The sequence below is a fragment of the Fukomys damarensis genome, unplaced genomic scaffold (genome assembly GCF_012274545.1).
Source record: "Fukomys damarensis isolate Sample0158 unplaced genomic scaffold, DMR_v1.0_HiC HiC_scaffold_2, whole genome shotgun sequence".
Lineage (NCBI taxonomy): Eukaryota > Metazoa > Chordata > Mammalia > Rodentia > Bathyergidae > Fukomys > Fukomys damarensis.
Window position 1 is genome coordinate 22,503,617 of NW_022900914.1, and position 15,377 is coordinate 22,518,993.

The following is a 15,377-nucleotide window of genomic DNA, read 5'->3' on the forward strand; positions in this document are numbered from 1 at the left end:
GCCTCACTATGTAGTGAGACTGACCTGGAACTCACTGTGTAGCCCTGGCCGGTCTTGAACTCACAGCAATCCTCCTGCCTCAGCCTCCCGAGTGCTGGGATTACAGGTGTGCATCACCATGCTCAGCTCTAAAGGTATGCTTTTTAAAAGATACTGTTATGCAAACAAAAGGTAAAAACTGTCCAAAGTAAAACCTGACAAAAAAAACTTGACAAAGGGCCTAGAACTTAGCTCAGTGGTTCCTCCACGTTCCTCGCAAGCCAAAGGTCCTGAGTTTGATCCCCCGTACAAAAACAACAACAACAACAAAAAATTGACAAAAAAAGTAAAAAAGACACTCAATTTAAAAGAGAACTGTGCAAAAGATTTGAATGGATACTTTATTTAAAAAGACATATTAGGCAAATATGACAGATGAAAAGATGATCAACAAAATTAGTCATTAGGGAAATGCAACCTAAGATCTTTAGATACCACTGCACAGTAGAACAGTAGTATGGCTAACGTTTAACAGTAGTGATAATGAGTCTAGGTGAGAATGTGGTGCAAATGGACCTCTCATGAATTATTGGTAGGAATTAATGCAAACTAGAAAGCCCCCTTGGTAAACACTAAAGATTAAGTTTCTTATAACAGGAAGCACCCTTACTATATGACCCAGGGATCCCTTTCATGGGGTTTTACTCAGGAGAAATCAAAACATCTTATCAAATACTTCTATGTGAACAGTAAGAGTTGCATTACTGACAATCTCAGTAGAAACAACTCAAATGTCTATCCACTGGTGAATTAGGGTAAACAAACTTTACATACACTGGACTAGCACTCAGCAATTAAAAGCACCATTCATACTGTATTAACAGAATAAAGGACAATAATAACATTGTCAACAGACACAGAAGAAGCAACTGTCAAAATGTGATAGCCTTTTATTATAAAAATACTTAAAGTTGGGTATGGTGTCATGTATACTACCAGTGCTTGAGAGGCTGAGGCGGGAGGACTGGAAGTTCAAGGACAGCCTGCTAAACTCAGCAACTTAGTGAGACACTGCTTAAATGCTTAAAATTTAAAAAAAGATTCGGAGTATACTTCAGTGTGAAAGCTGGGTTCAATCTCAAATACTGGAACAAACAAACAACTTCAATGAGCTATAAATAGAAGAAGACTTCCTCAGCCTGAAAAATCCACAGCTAACATCACCCTTAATGGTAAAAGACTTAAGCACTAGTAATCAAGACCATGTGCTCTGGATTAAGAACAGACATACAAATCAATGGAATAGAATTAAGAAAGCAGAAGTAGAGCTGAGATTCAGCTCAGTGGTGCTGTGCCTGCCTTGCAAGTGCAAGGTCCTGAGTTCAATCCCTGGTACCAAAAAAAAAAAAAAAAAAAGAATCCAAGTAAACTTACCATTTATCATTTATGGTCAACTGATTTTTTTGACAAGGGTGCCAAAACAATCTAATGAGGATAGTTTTTTTTATTTTGAGATAGAGTCTTGCTATGCAGTTCAGGCCAGCCTTGATCTCACTGTGTAGCCCAGGCTGTCCTCAAACTTGCGGCAATGCTCCTGCCTCAGCCTTCCCAGTGCTTGGATTGTGTTCCACCAATCCTGACTAAGGAAAGGATAGTATTAAACATACAATGCTGCGACAAATGGATAGTCGATGCAATGTTGAATGTACCTGAAGCTGCCCTTCATAGAAATATAAATATTTACCCAAAATGATTCTAGGTTTAGGAGCTAAAACTATAAAACCTTGAAAAGAAAACATGGGTGCAAATTCTTTGTGACTTTGGATTAGGCAATAGCTCTTAGGTATGACCTCAAATGTACATCAACAAAAGAAAAAAAGAAATATACTGGACTTCATCAAAACCAAAAACTTAGCTGGGCATGGTGGTGTACACCTGTGATCTCAGCACTCTGGAGGCTGAGGCAGGAGAACCACTGTGAGTTTGAGGCCACTCTGGACTACAGAGTGAGTTCAAGGTCAGCCTGAACTACACAATAAGACCCTGTCTCAAAAAACAAAAACTCCTGTAAAGCTTAGCCAGATTAGTGGTGCATGTCTGCAACCCCTGGGAGCATTCTGGGGGCTGAGGCAGAAAGATTGTAAATTTGAGCCCAGCCTGGATAACTTAATGACTTCTGAGACCTTGTCTAAAAAATAAAAAGTTTACATATGTGTGCCCTATTTATTTCACTTAATGTGGAGAACCATAGATTCGCCCCTCCGCCATTTTATGATATAGCCTATGAAGCCATTTTGTATTAGGTTTAGTTTTCCTGTAGATCACATGATATGTTCCCGTGGGTGTTTGATGTATCCTTATAAGGTAATAATCTGTTCTCTGTATGCTGATTGGTTGCATTATGGTATATATGTTGCCACCCCTTCCGGGCGCAGAGAGCGGGGTAGAGATCCGGAGATGAGGAACTAAAGTAAACTCCTTGTGTATCAAGTGTGTGCCTCTTTGCTCGCGCGTTGCCAGTTCAGGCCCCTGTAGTCGCAGACCGAGTTGCCCAAGGCAATCCGGCTCGCGACACTTAAGAGTACTGCCTCCATGTGCATCCATTTAGCTATAATGTCTCTAGTTAATCATTCTTTATGGCTGAGTAGTACTCCATATTATAGAACAATCACATCTTCTTTATCCAGCCACTGGTTGATAGGCATTTGGGCTGTTTCCAAGATTTAGCTATTACAAACTGTGCTACTATAAACATGGATGTGCATATATTACTGTGATATGTTGTTTTAAACTCTTTTGGGAAGATATCCAGTAGAGATATCTAATACCTCTAATCCTAGTTTTATGAGATATTTCCATAATGAATTCCACAGTGGTTGTACTGGTCTGCACTACCACCACACCAAGGGTCCAAGGGGAAGAGAAAAGAAGGGAAAGGAAAAAAATATGAAAAAAGGAAAAAACAGAAACAAAGTCTTTTTAAATAGGGAGGAGCAGAGGGGTTGAAGGGAGGGCAGGGGAATGGGGAAAAAATAAGAACCAAGATATATCATGTACAGGTACAAATTCCCAATGATGAATCTGATCATATTGTATATCTAAAAGGTACCAATAAACTTAATGAATAAAAAAAAATAAGTAAATAAAAAGTTAAAAGACCTAAAGGTGTACTTTAGTGTGAAGGCCCTGGGTTCAATCTACAGTATGACAACAAAATAGATGAATAAAGATATTTCTTTAAAGATATGCAAATGATCAATCAGCACTATAAAAGATCCTCAATGAGCTGAGCACGGTGCTGAACACCTGTGATCCTAGCACTCAGGAGGCTGACAGGAGTATCACTGAGAGTTTAAGGCCAGCCTGAACTACACAGTAAGACTGTCTCCAAAACAAAACAAACCAAAGCAAAAAAAGATACTCGATGTGACTAGTCATTAGGAGAATGCACACCGAAAATACAATGGGATATGACTTCATACCCACTGGGACAGAATGACTAAAACAAAATGGATGACAACAGGTGTTGGCAAGGATGTGGAAAAGTTGGAAACTTCATACACTGCTGGTAGGAATGTAAAATGGTGCAGTCTTGGGAGACAGTTGACCACTTCCTTGAGAAGTTAAATTTAGAATTGCCCTATGGTTCAACACTTATATTCCTAGATAAATGCCCAGAACAACTAAAAAGCACAGATCTCATAAGAATTTTCATAGTAGCATTATTCGTAAGATCCAAAAAGTATAAGTAAACAAAAATGTCCATTAGCTGATAAGTAGAGCAATAAAATGATGGCCACACAGTGAAAGAACCAGAGAGGAAGGGCCCAAAAGATATGATTCCATTTATCCTAAATACCTAGAACAGACTGAAAAGCTATGGCATAAGAATTTAATTGACAGGGGGGGCAACTAGTTTCAGATTATCTGTGAGGAGGGACTAAAGCAGAGAAACATTGAAATCACAATGTTCTCAGACCCTTATTGCTAATTTGAACATAATTTTACTCTTGGGGTGGTAAATGTAGGTCACAAGGTTTCAGGACAGATAAAGACACTAAATCCAACTCCCACCATCAATCCCTTAACTTGGCTCACCAAAATGGGCAGTTGAATCAGGAGCTAGGAAAGTGCAACTCCTTCAGCTGTGTGACCCTGGGCAGTTGCTACAGTCTCCTACCTAGTGACAATGTTCTCCAACATCTAAAATCCTAAGAACTGTAGGCCAAGGTAACTCAGCTCAGGTTTGGAATTAACAAGTGTAAACACCATGTTAACCTAGTAAAGGTAATCACACCCTGTATTGTTATGGCTTCCCAAAGTCAGCTCTGGAGAGTCATCTGCTTATTTCAGGAGCTCAATGGCTCCCTGGGAAAGATAACTTTTGGCAAAAGAAGCTGTTCAAATGACAGGCCTCGTGCTTTGGAGAAAAACCAACTAATTTATTAACAACAAGGCCTGCCTGTAACTCCCAGTTTCATAGCCCCAGCCGCAGAAATACAAAGACCCAGAAGACTCTAAAAATATGTTCTCAATTTTTTCTTTTATCTCCCATCCAGACCTGAGACTGACATCAACTGTGTTGTATTAAACACATCTGCATCCAACACCGATAAAAGTGTGCGACCAAAGAACAGATAAGAATTGTTTTCAATTTGTTCAGATGGAATTGGTTAAATTTAACCTAATTAGACCAAACAACCAAGGCAGGTGTTTGTAAGTTGCGAATGTTTTCATTCTTTGTAATTGTTTGGTTATATTTCCCAAGAACTTAAGTAAAGGAAATTAATATGTCATAAAAATCACTGACCTTATATTTATTCATGTCACACATAGATTATTCATGTTCTAGATAGTACAAATACAAGGCATTGTTGAATACCTCTCACAGATTTTACCATTTAAGCACCATCAACATCTCAGTGGGCCTGTGGGAGGGCTTACATTACCTAACTTCCAGGATATAAAAACCAGCAGTCATAAAGGAGAGCCTGTCTTCCATTTTTCTACAGACCTACAATGTGCACTGACTTGGCAGTTAGGCTACTTAGGGATTCTGACTTCATTCTCACTAGCTGGTCACTTTTACGGCATTTACAAGAAAAATAAAAAGTTACATTCCAGTTAAAGCAAAACATTTATTGCACTTGGCAGGGTGATGAGATCTGAACTATAAATCCTAACAAAGAAACCACAAAACGCAGTTCCAGCAGCCTGGTACTGGAAAGTGGTGTAGGTCCACTTTCAAAGGAGAAGGGCAGGTGGCTGCTCAAGGACAGTCAGGCATCCTCTTTCTAGTAACACACTCTGGCCCGCCCTGCTCTCGAATTATTCCACACACCCTGGATATGGGAAACAAATGTGGGCAGGAAAGGCCCAGAAAAGTTCCTGCAAGGAGATCCCTCTTGGAAGCCTGGAGGCTCTGCAGGAAGGGGCAGAAAGAAGCCTGGAAAGGTAGAGCCACAAAGAGGGTTCTGGGTCCCTTCCCTGAGAGTGTGACTGGCTGTCCCCGACTGGGCTTTGGCTAACCTGTCAGGCCACCACCTTAGTACACAAGACACCGGGCAGTTCCTCTGCCTCAGTATCCTCGTGGCTGAAAAGAAGGAACACTAGTGTCACTGTCATTAATGTACACAAAATGCTTAGCACAGAAGTAAACACTCATTGAACATGGGGCCTTATTATTATCTCCTGTAAGATGATGTTAAAAATACCTTTTCCTAAAAATGAGAGCAGAAAGGGCACCCTATGTACCCACAAGCAGGGAGAGAATATTATGCGATAATTCACACAAAAGGGAGTGGGATGGACAAATCCTTTCCAGCTAAAACATTTCTATGAAATTATTATGTCATTTCTTATTGCTTTTGGATTCAACCAATCCTCTTTAAGATTCATGTTTTATTATGTATACTTACGATTACAGAAGAAGAAGGCTGCATAAAATTAGTAAAACAGAGCCCAAGGAAGGAAATACTCAGAACCCACCCAGAGAGCTTAAAATGGAAATCTCAAAGCGTAAGTGGGCTCAGTATTTGTTTAAATACTAGGTAAAATAAAATGCTCAACTCAACAGCTGTGAAAATTTAAGGGGTGTGGCCATAGAGAGAAACAGAAAGTCCACCTCTGAGTGAAAGGGGTAAATATTTAGACAAGCCTCAGAGGTAATTTTAGTATATAGATATTTTAATTGAAAGTTTCCAATCTGAGAGCAAATAACTTAAGATGAGTTTAAATTAGAAATAAAGCTGTTTCCACATCCCTGCCCAGGCCTGTAATCCAGCTTCTGGGTCCTTTTTCTTCCTCATTTCCCCTAAATCCAACTGGAGACTATAATTTTCCTTCCTGCAGGAAACTGATATATACTAATGCTGACAGCTGGATTCAAAAGAGGGAAAAGAATACAGGAGCCAGAGTGTCCTTGTGGGTTTAAATCACTTTAAAACTCTAAACAAAACCCTCAGATTTGGATCTTTAAAAAACTAGCTAATGGCTGAGGAAACCTCAAATGATTGGGAAGTACCTCAACAAAATCCATCATTATCCTAAGCTTTTCTAATCACGTTTCTCTCACTGTGTATCCCCCAGCTCTGTGATGTGGTTCTAAGACATTTTAGAGCTGTCCAAGGTCACCTACAGAACAGGGTTTGAGTAAGCATGGGCAGATCTTCCTTCAGGCAAAGAAAAGTTACCCTAGAATTATTGCTTCTTTTCTTTTGGAATAATTAGCTCCTTTCAAGATTCATATTTTAAAATTTTATTTATTTATTTATTTATTTATTTATTTATTTATTTATTGAGACAGGGTCTCACTATGTAGTAGCTGAGACTGATCTGGAACTCACTAGGTAGCCTAGGCTGGTCTCAAACTCACATTGATCCTCCTGCCTCAGCCTCCCGAGTGCTGGGATTACAGGTGTGCACCACCATGCCTGGAGTCATATTTAAATATATTTAATGTTTAAATGTTTAACTATTTTCAGCCTTGTGCTGCCTCTTTATTTGAGACAGGGTCTTGCTATGTAGTTCATGCTGGCTTTGAACTCACTACATAGCCAACCAAGGTTGGCCTCAAATTCACAGTTATCTCTCAGCCTCAGCCTCCCAAGCGCTGGGATTACAGACGTGCACCATTTCACCTAGTCTGTGCTGCCTTTCTTCCTGTCTACTCCGCCATTCTCTACCTCCCACATCCCCACTATGGTTACCACAATGACTGGGCAAATCTCCCTGATATTCAGGAGATGAATTTTCAGTTACATTCTTTTTGAATGACAACAAGAAAATGGCTCCAATAGAGTCCTGAGAATTCCCAAGGATGAGGACACAATAAGAAATGCTTTGTTTTAAAAACCACGCGATCTATGGATGCGCTTAAGACCATAATGTTAGGTAAAATAAATCAAACACACAAGCTTAAATATTGCATAGTTTGTCTTATATGAGAAACCCCAAATATAAATGAAGAGCAACATGAAAGAAATAGGGAAATAGATCTTTTATAAACAGGAAGGGGACCAAGAGATGGAGGGAATGAGAAGAGAATTAAGATGTGTTATGTTCATGGTACCAACTCCCCTGAAGAATGTAATCATTATGTACTAAACGTACTAAATAAATTACAAAAAATAGAAATTGGAAAAAACCCCACATGATCTCACTGTTTTATATCCTCTAATCCTCTCCCTTGTCTCCAGGGTCAAGTCCAAACTCCTGAGGCTTTGGCCTCTGGGGCCCTGAAGACTTGACTTGAGGCCTCCACTTCTAGGCACACCTGCCTGGCCTGGAAACCAACACTCCAGATACCCCGTCCCAGTTCTTTGAAGGCTGTGCTTACCTGTGTCTCTGTGGTTTTGGCCATGCCTACCCCTCTGTTGGTAATACACACCTCCTCCTTGCCCATCTGGTGAATCCCTGCTCATCACCAAAATCTGCCCCACCTACTGCTCCTCTATAAAGCCCTCTGACTTCTCAAGGAGAAATGAATTTTTTCTTCTGTGCCTCAAATACATCCCATATATACTTTCTGAATAGCACCTTCATCCCCTTATTGTACTTATTTAAAGCCCAAGACATAATCATCTCCAACCCAGATATGGGTCCTCAGCTATATCTGATACTAGGTTATGTCTCACGAATGAAGGAAAAACTAAATGAACAAGGAAAGAAAAAAAAAAGATGTTTTTCTGAATTAGTCAGAGGGGCTGCAGCATCCTTACTCAAAGTGGATTCCTAACAGTCTATGCAAGGCATGCATGCCTCTTCATTCCCAAAGACTTTTTTTTTTTGGCACTGGGGATCGAACTCGGGTCCTTGTGCTTTTGAGGCGTGGGCAGAACCAGTGAGCTAAATGCCCGGCTCCCCGAGGACTATTAAAAATATAGAATTATGAATGCAAGGCCTGAACACAATTCTGCCAGGCTTCAGAAGACTGCATTAGAGCTTGGTTTTCAACTAACAACAGTAGCTAATATTTATTGAGCACTCTGTTATGCAAAGCACAATCTTCTCATAAGGCTTTGTATGTATAAGATGATAACCACTGTAAGATATAGATTTGATTTATTTTATTTTATTTTAAATTGAGTTTATTGGTATATTTTAGGTGTACAGTACAGTTACATTTATTATTGGGATCTTGTGCCTAGATTTGATTTTTAGCCGTCTACAAATAAGTGTTTCAAAGAGTAAATAACTTGCCTAAAGTTAGGAAATAAATGAGCTATTTAGGATTCAAACTCAAGGATCTGCCTTTGGAGTCTATGTGGTATACTTCCCATCCTGAGGTTTGTGAGATCATAACAGATGCAGATATATAAGTATTTTTAAACACACATATGATATAAATATCTCATTTGAATTCAGAAATTAAATTAGCATCTGATTGATGCATGAGTTTAAGTAAGATTTGGATCTTTTCTTTTATGGTCCTGGCTCAAACCCAGGCTCTTTACATTCAGCTATATCATTAGTCTTTTTTAATTTTAATTTAATTTAACTTAATTTTAAATTTTAAGATAGGGTCTTGCTAAGGTGCTAAGTTGCCCATGCTGGGCTCAAACTTGCTATACTCCCGACTCAACCTCCCAGAGTGTTAAGATTACAGGGATGTGCCACTATGCCTGCCTAACACTTGGAATTTAATACCAACCATACTGTTTTAAAAATTGAAACCAGGCATGGTGGTGCACACCTATAATTCCAGAACTTGGGAGGCTGAGGCAGGAAGATTGCCTTGAGTTTGAGGCCAGCCTGGGAAATACAGTGAGTTCAAGGCCAGCATGAACTACATGGTGAAACCCTATTTCAAAAACAAAAACAACACAACTAACAAAACAAAACAAAACCCTGAGCAAAACTACATTTCAATCAATCAGTTAGTAACAAATCAATTTAATGAGGGTCTGCTATGTGCTTAGCTGACAAAGAATCTAAGACATGGTCCATTCTTTCAGGGCAAAACTATAATATCATGACATTATTTTGAAAACACAGAAATCTACACAACCAAATAAATTATCTCCTTACTTGTGATATATTTATCTACTGCTCAAACTGCCTTTGGAAACAATCTATGAAATACACAAGAACAGTATCCACTCTTTTAATGTGTCAGTGTATTTTTATATCAAAGAATGTAATCCATCTTACTCACCATTTTATTTGACATTTGGTTAATTCTAAAAATCTAATCCATTTTCAGGAGGGAAACTGCTATTACTGTTTGTGTGGATGTGTTATATGAACACATATAGGGGGATAAAGACACACACCCAGTGTGTAGTCTGTGGAGTACGAAGCGAATCACAAAAGTCTGGACAAAACTAGTGCTAACAGGAGTAAAATATAACTCATAAATAAATGTCATTTGAAACTTCTAGTAGACACATATTTTTCATTTACCAATGTTATGTTTACATACCACCTTGCTTTCTGCAATAAGTAATTAATAACTTTTCACACCTCTCCATTTGTTAAATTTATATATCTCAATGGTGGTTTGATTTTTCTGATTCATAATTTTCTGATCTAAGTAGTCACATTTTAAAAAAAGAAAAGAAAGAAAAAAAAAGTAAAAGCAAGCAATGAAACTAATTTTAAATATACATTTTATCTGATGTCAAACATATTACCTTTCCAAATGTATTCAATGTAAGTTTTATTGGAAGAATTTTAATTTTTTTATACAAAGTTTTTGAAATGTGGTATATTTTATATCTCAGTTTGTACCAGCCACATCTCAAGTGGTCAAGTGCCACATGATTAGGAACTGCTTTAACAGATAGTGCAGAACAATATATGTAGAGCTATAGCCATCAGAGTAGAATAAAGTGCCCCTTCCCACCACACTTTATGCTGCAAAGGAAGAACATTTTGAGGAGTGGTACATGCCTTTAAGTAACAAAAAACAGCTGTGGTCACACTCAATTGGTAGGTTTATGTTAAGAGTTTTGAGGAAAGAAGGATTAAAAAAAGCCAAAGTCATCTTCACAGGAGCCCAGTTTATCAGTAAAGGACAGAAATTGAGGAAGAGAAAGGTTTTACAACACTCACGGGTTAATCTTTTCAAACAAGGAACGATGATACTAAACGAGCCAAGAAAAACTCAGTTCAAATAAACTAATGATTACAGTTAACCACATGAGTCTATAAGGTCCCAGTGGACAGATCCCTTTAAATGCATAAGCAGGTAAGTACTGTATTATAAAGCTGTGTGGAATTTGGAACTGAAATACACAGATGGTAGAAATCTAAAACAATTTACTTGATAACATCTGATTTATAGTCTCTTTATAAAATTTCTGGACCTCAGTTGATTCAAGTGTAAATTAAAGTAGATGTGATACTGAGGTTCCTTATAGGTAGGGTGGTTTATAATTCGTTGTGCAAATCTGGATACTTGCAATAAAAGGGTACACTATTCATAATTATGCCAAGACAAATGGCATAAGCTGTGCCTTATTTTATAGTTATAAAATTCTCTGTTCTCAAACCACTGAATGTATACACAGCTGCCCCTATGAGGGATGTAGGAGAGGCCAGTCCAGCGCTCGTACTATCTCTGCCTGGCCACAGGAGTTTTGTGGGTCCATTTAATCTATATGGATGAGGTGAACGCCCCCCCTCCGCAAAGCATTGTAAATTGGTTTGAATTTGGAACAGGCTTTCATATGGACAGAGCTGGACCCTGAGAGCCTGAACGTATTTACTCTAGACAACAAATCATTGACAGACTCAATGTAACAGAGAGGCCTGGCCTTCTAGAACTCAGAATTCAACTGTAATTGTAGCCCCCTTGAGTCAGGCCTATTCAATTAGAAAAGGCTGATTTTAACCAGTTGCAGGCTCATTACTCTACATTCCAGTTTGTGTTGATGAGAATCAGGTTCAGTCTGTGGCCTGGAACTCATGTAGAGCACTTCCTGCAGCCTCTTATATAAACACATCAAAAATTTTTATTTGGAGTTGCCCTTCTCCCTTTAAAAAAAAGACACTACTTCATGAATTGTGATTAAAATAGAACAACTGTATGTGGATCTGGGATGCACACCCAGAAACATACATAACCTAGAAACAAGTATGATGTCTGAGCCTGAGGAGACATTAATAATACATTACATTAATAGGGAGTGGATTTGAGAAAAGGATGCAAATGTCCTGACTCCAGCACTAAATGAGCCAACTCAGTTATCTCCACAGGATGGAACAGAGCAAACAGTCACTGAAAAGGATGACCTTCTGAAGAAAATGCATAAACTAAGAAAAAGTCAAGGTCTTTGAGACACGGAGGGTATCTGAATAGAGTTCACACTCTTCCTTGGATGGTCAAAGAGAAAACATTTAACAGCAAACTTTCAAGTAAACAAGGACAAGTTTCCTTGAGAAGTTTCTAGGAGGGAGCCATATCACACTGCTGAATTCTGATGTGCAATTCTGGAGAATTAACCAAAGGAGACTGGGGTGAGAGTGGGGAGTGGTACAGCTCTGAAGACCCCACCTACACCTCAAAGGCTTACAACCCTTATCCAAAATAGGATATAACTATGAGTCATACCTGGCTGGTTGCCCTTTGTGGGTTTGTCGAGGCAGTAAGTCAACAGGAAGAGAATATCAATATATACAGCTCTGGTCACCAAACATGGATTTTGCCTAGAAAGACAAAGAACAGAATATAAACTGATATTTTCTCTCCCTGAGGCCTGGCTCACAGGAAGGAGAAAATGAGTGTTTTCTACCAGGCAGGTGATGCTGCTCTGGCATATATATCACCAGTTCAGCAACTCAAGTGAGAAAATAAGTCGAAGTGCATCTAGTGGAGGACAGGGTTATATGTGGACCAAACAGATAAAACCCAATGCTCCGCCTCCAAATCAACAGAAAACAAGTAAAACCCAAGGTCCCATCCTAAGTTTATTGAAAACAAGGTGAGTTGTGAGTGGGAGAAACAACCTTCCTCTCTTATGTGCAGAAATTTTTTGGAAAGAAATAATTTGGCTTTGAAAATCAGGGTTTTGGTGCTTTGGAGGAGAATTGCACCCACATGTGAAAAATCTTATCTACAGACTTAAATTAGCCAATTGCATTACAGACATACAAGAGTAACACACACTGGGGCTAAGATTCTTTTCCCAATAAATGGCTCATTTACTTTTTGAACATGGTAGAAACAGTAAGTAGTTGAATTTGGAGGTCTAGATACAAAAGGAAAAAAAAAAGGACTTTCGTTTCATCCTGACCATGGAGGAGGCTATACTCTTGGTGGGCCGATTGTCCAGCAAGCAGGTAAGGGCAGGAGGCTACAGCAGGGTGGTACAGGGACCTTGAAACACACTCTCTCCTCTACCCAGGGCCTGTCCATGCCTTTCTCCTCTACTTCCACTATACGACCAGGATGACACTGCAACTGGCCCTATTGACTCAAACTTTTCATGCCCTGTAAAGGAATAGTTTCCTCATTTCCCCTAAGGTTGTTCCCCACTTTATCTGAATTGCTCACATCCTGGAGCTGGCACCTACTTGACCATGAGAAATCTGTCAGATACCTTGACCTGAGGTGGAACTGGTTTGCATGGTGGTCTCTGCTACTGACCTGTCCTGCAGCCCTGTAGATTGGCTTCCCTCATGTATCTGCTTGCTCTCTGACACTTAACCTACCAAACCTAGTTTATATGATACCTTGGGTCTAGCCTTATTTCATAACTATGTTAGCTATTTTTAAAACTTAATTTTAAAAAATAGGCGACACAGACACACACTATAAAAATAATTCAAACAGTCCAAAAGGGTCTGTAGTAAAAATGAAGTTCCTTCTTTGAAAACCCCATCATCTCACAGTCTGTTTCAGTAAAAAGTAACCAACATATTACTTACTAGTCAGCCTTCCAGACACTTTCTCTTCATTTATAACCTGCTTGTTTATCCTACCCCCCTTTTCGGGGACTGAACTCAGGACCTTGCACTTGCCAAGCAAGTGTGGTGCCACTGAGCTACACCCAGGCTTCCCCCTTTTTTATCTTTACATAAATGGCAATCTACTAGGTAGTAAGTTCTGAGAATCACTATTTTCCACTCTATTAGGGATGGGCCTCATTTTGTTTTTTCTTTGGTACCGGGGATTGAACTCAGGGCCTTACACTTGCAAGGCAGGCTCGGTGCCACTGAGCTAAATCCTCAACCCTGAGCCTCATTTCCTTAATGGCTATAAACTATTCCATTTCATGGACCTGTCTGTCCCCCTTGGACAGAATTCAGATTAAGATACTTTGCTACTGAAAACAATGGTGTGGTAATATATTTGTACAACAGTTTAGGACATACAGCTATGTACCACATTACATGTTCAGCAAGAGAAATCCGGTTTTCCCATAATCTGGTCACCCTAGACCACTATTAAACTTTTTTCTTTTTTTTGGTACCAAGGATTTTACTCAGGATCTTGTGCTTCCAAGGCAGGTGGCGGCATCACTGAGCTAAATCCCTGGCCCCACTATTGAACTTTTTAACCTTTTGCCAAGAGAATAAATAGAAAATAGCTCATTGTTTTAAACTGCAACTATATTAAAAGTGAGGCTGACTATCCTTTTTATGCTTTTAAAAATATTTGAATTTCCTTCTCTGGATTTGTGTTTAAACCTTCAGCTGCTCACTTTATCTGCAATAATTTGTAAGAGCTCTTTGTATATAAAAGGAATCTGCCTTTAGTCACCAATGCTGAACATTTTTATAATTTTTAGCTTTATAAAGTTTTATAATTTATAAATATTACATATAAATGTTTATAAATTTTTTTATGTCATCTGGGTTTCATGCTATGCTTCCAAAGTCCAACTCTTTGCTAAGACTTGATGTGTTTCATGTAGCATATCAAGGGGTGCTGGGGATCAAACAGAGCTTGTGTATGCTAACATATACAAAATCTCCCATATATTTTCCTAGCATTTTACAGTTTCGAAAAAACACAACTTTTATCTATTTGCAATTTATTTTGCTCTTTTATTTTTCAATTTTGCCCCTATCTTTTGTCTCAATCTAGTTTTCTCCAGGTTTCTCAGTCATAATCTCCTGATGTCGCTCTTTCATCAGCTATGGATAGCTCATAGAGTCTAAGAAAATTTCTTTAAATAATATCATTCCCACTTCTGGAACTTCCACTGTAACTACTGAGACATCCTTGTGCCAAACAAAACAAAACAAAAACCCCCAAAACAAACAATTAAACAAAAAAACGCCACTTAAGGAAGAATGCCAGAACACCCAGAGCATCAGTGAACTATCCACCATTCAGCTATCCAGTGCCTGGCTGAGCCAAGGGCCAACACAGCAGGGGGATAGCTTCCTACAGCCAGCTCTGGCCTGGTGTGGGGAGGAGGTGCACAGGAGACCAGTGACTGGCCTCTGAGAATACTGGGAAGCTATGGAGAGTAAAACCAAGACAAACTCTGGGACAGGATATGGAGAAAGGAAGAAGGCTTATGGAGATGTGATTCCAATTAGGCAGCGTAAGATGGGAAGAATTAAGATGGACAAAGTTGACAAAGAAGGGCATTTTGAGATTGGGCAACAGATGTGTGAAGGAATTTGGCCTGTCCGGGGACCTGGACACAACAACTTGCACAGATTAGAAAAAATGTTGAGAAGGCAGGAATGAGAGTGACACAGGCCAGGCTTCCAAGACATGGGTTACTTTATGCTGAAAGGGTGCTCCTTATTATTACCATTTACTGCCTGCTACCATGTGGCCTCCCAGAGCCAGAGGTTCTTGCCCAGGATGTTTTTCTGAGGAGCCATACAGAATCAGAAAGGAAAGTGTTTTGGAAATTGGCTTGCCTTTCACGTCTGATGAGGAGCCTGGTTTCCATGAGTTTTTTTTTTTTTTTTTTTAGCTAACATCTTTTTGG

The 15,377-nt window shown here is 39.2% G+C and overlaps 1 protein-coding gene across 2 annotated transcripts in view; it reads right to left on the reverse strand.

Moving 5' to 3' along the window:
* The window catches only part of Thada (THADA armadillo repeat containing), a 316,151-nt gene that overhangs the window by 66,345 nt on the left and 234,429 nt on the right, over nucleotides 1-15,377 (reverse strand). For both annotated transcript variants that reach the window (XM_033763829.1, XM_033763831.1), the window contains exon 31: nucleotides 12,035-12,129. In XM_033763829.1, the coding sequence (XP_033619720.1) occupies nucleotides 12,035-12,129 (95 nt within the window). The remainder of the gene's footprint in view (nucleotides 1-12,034; nucleotides 12,130-15,377) is intronic.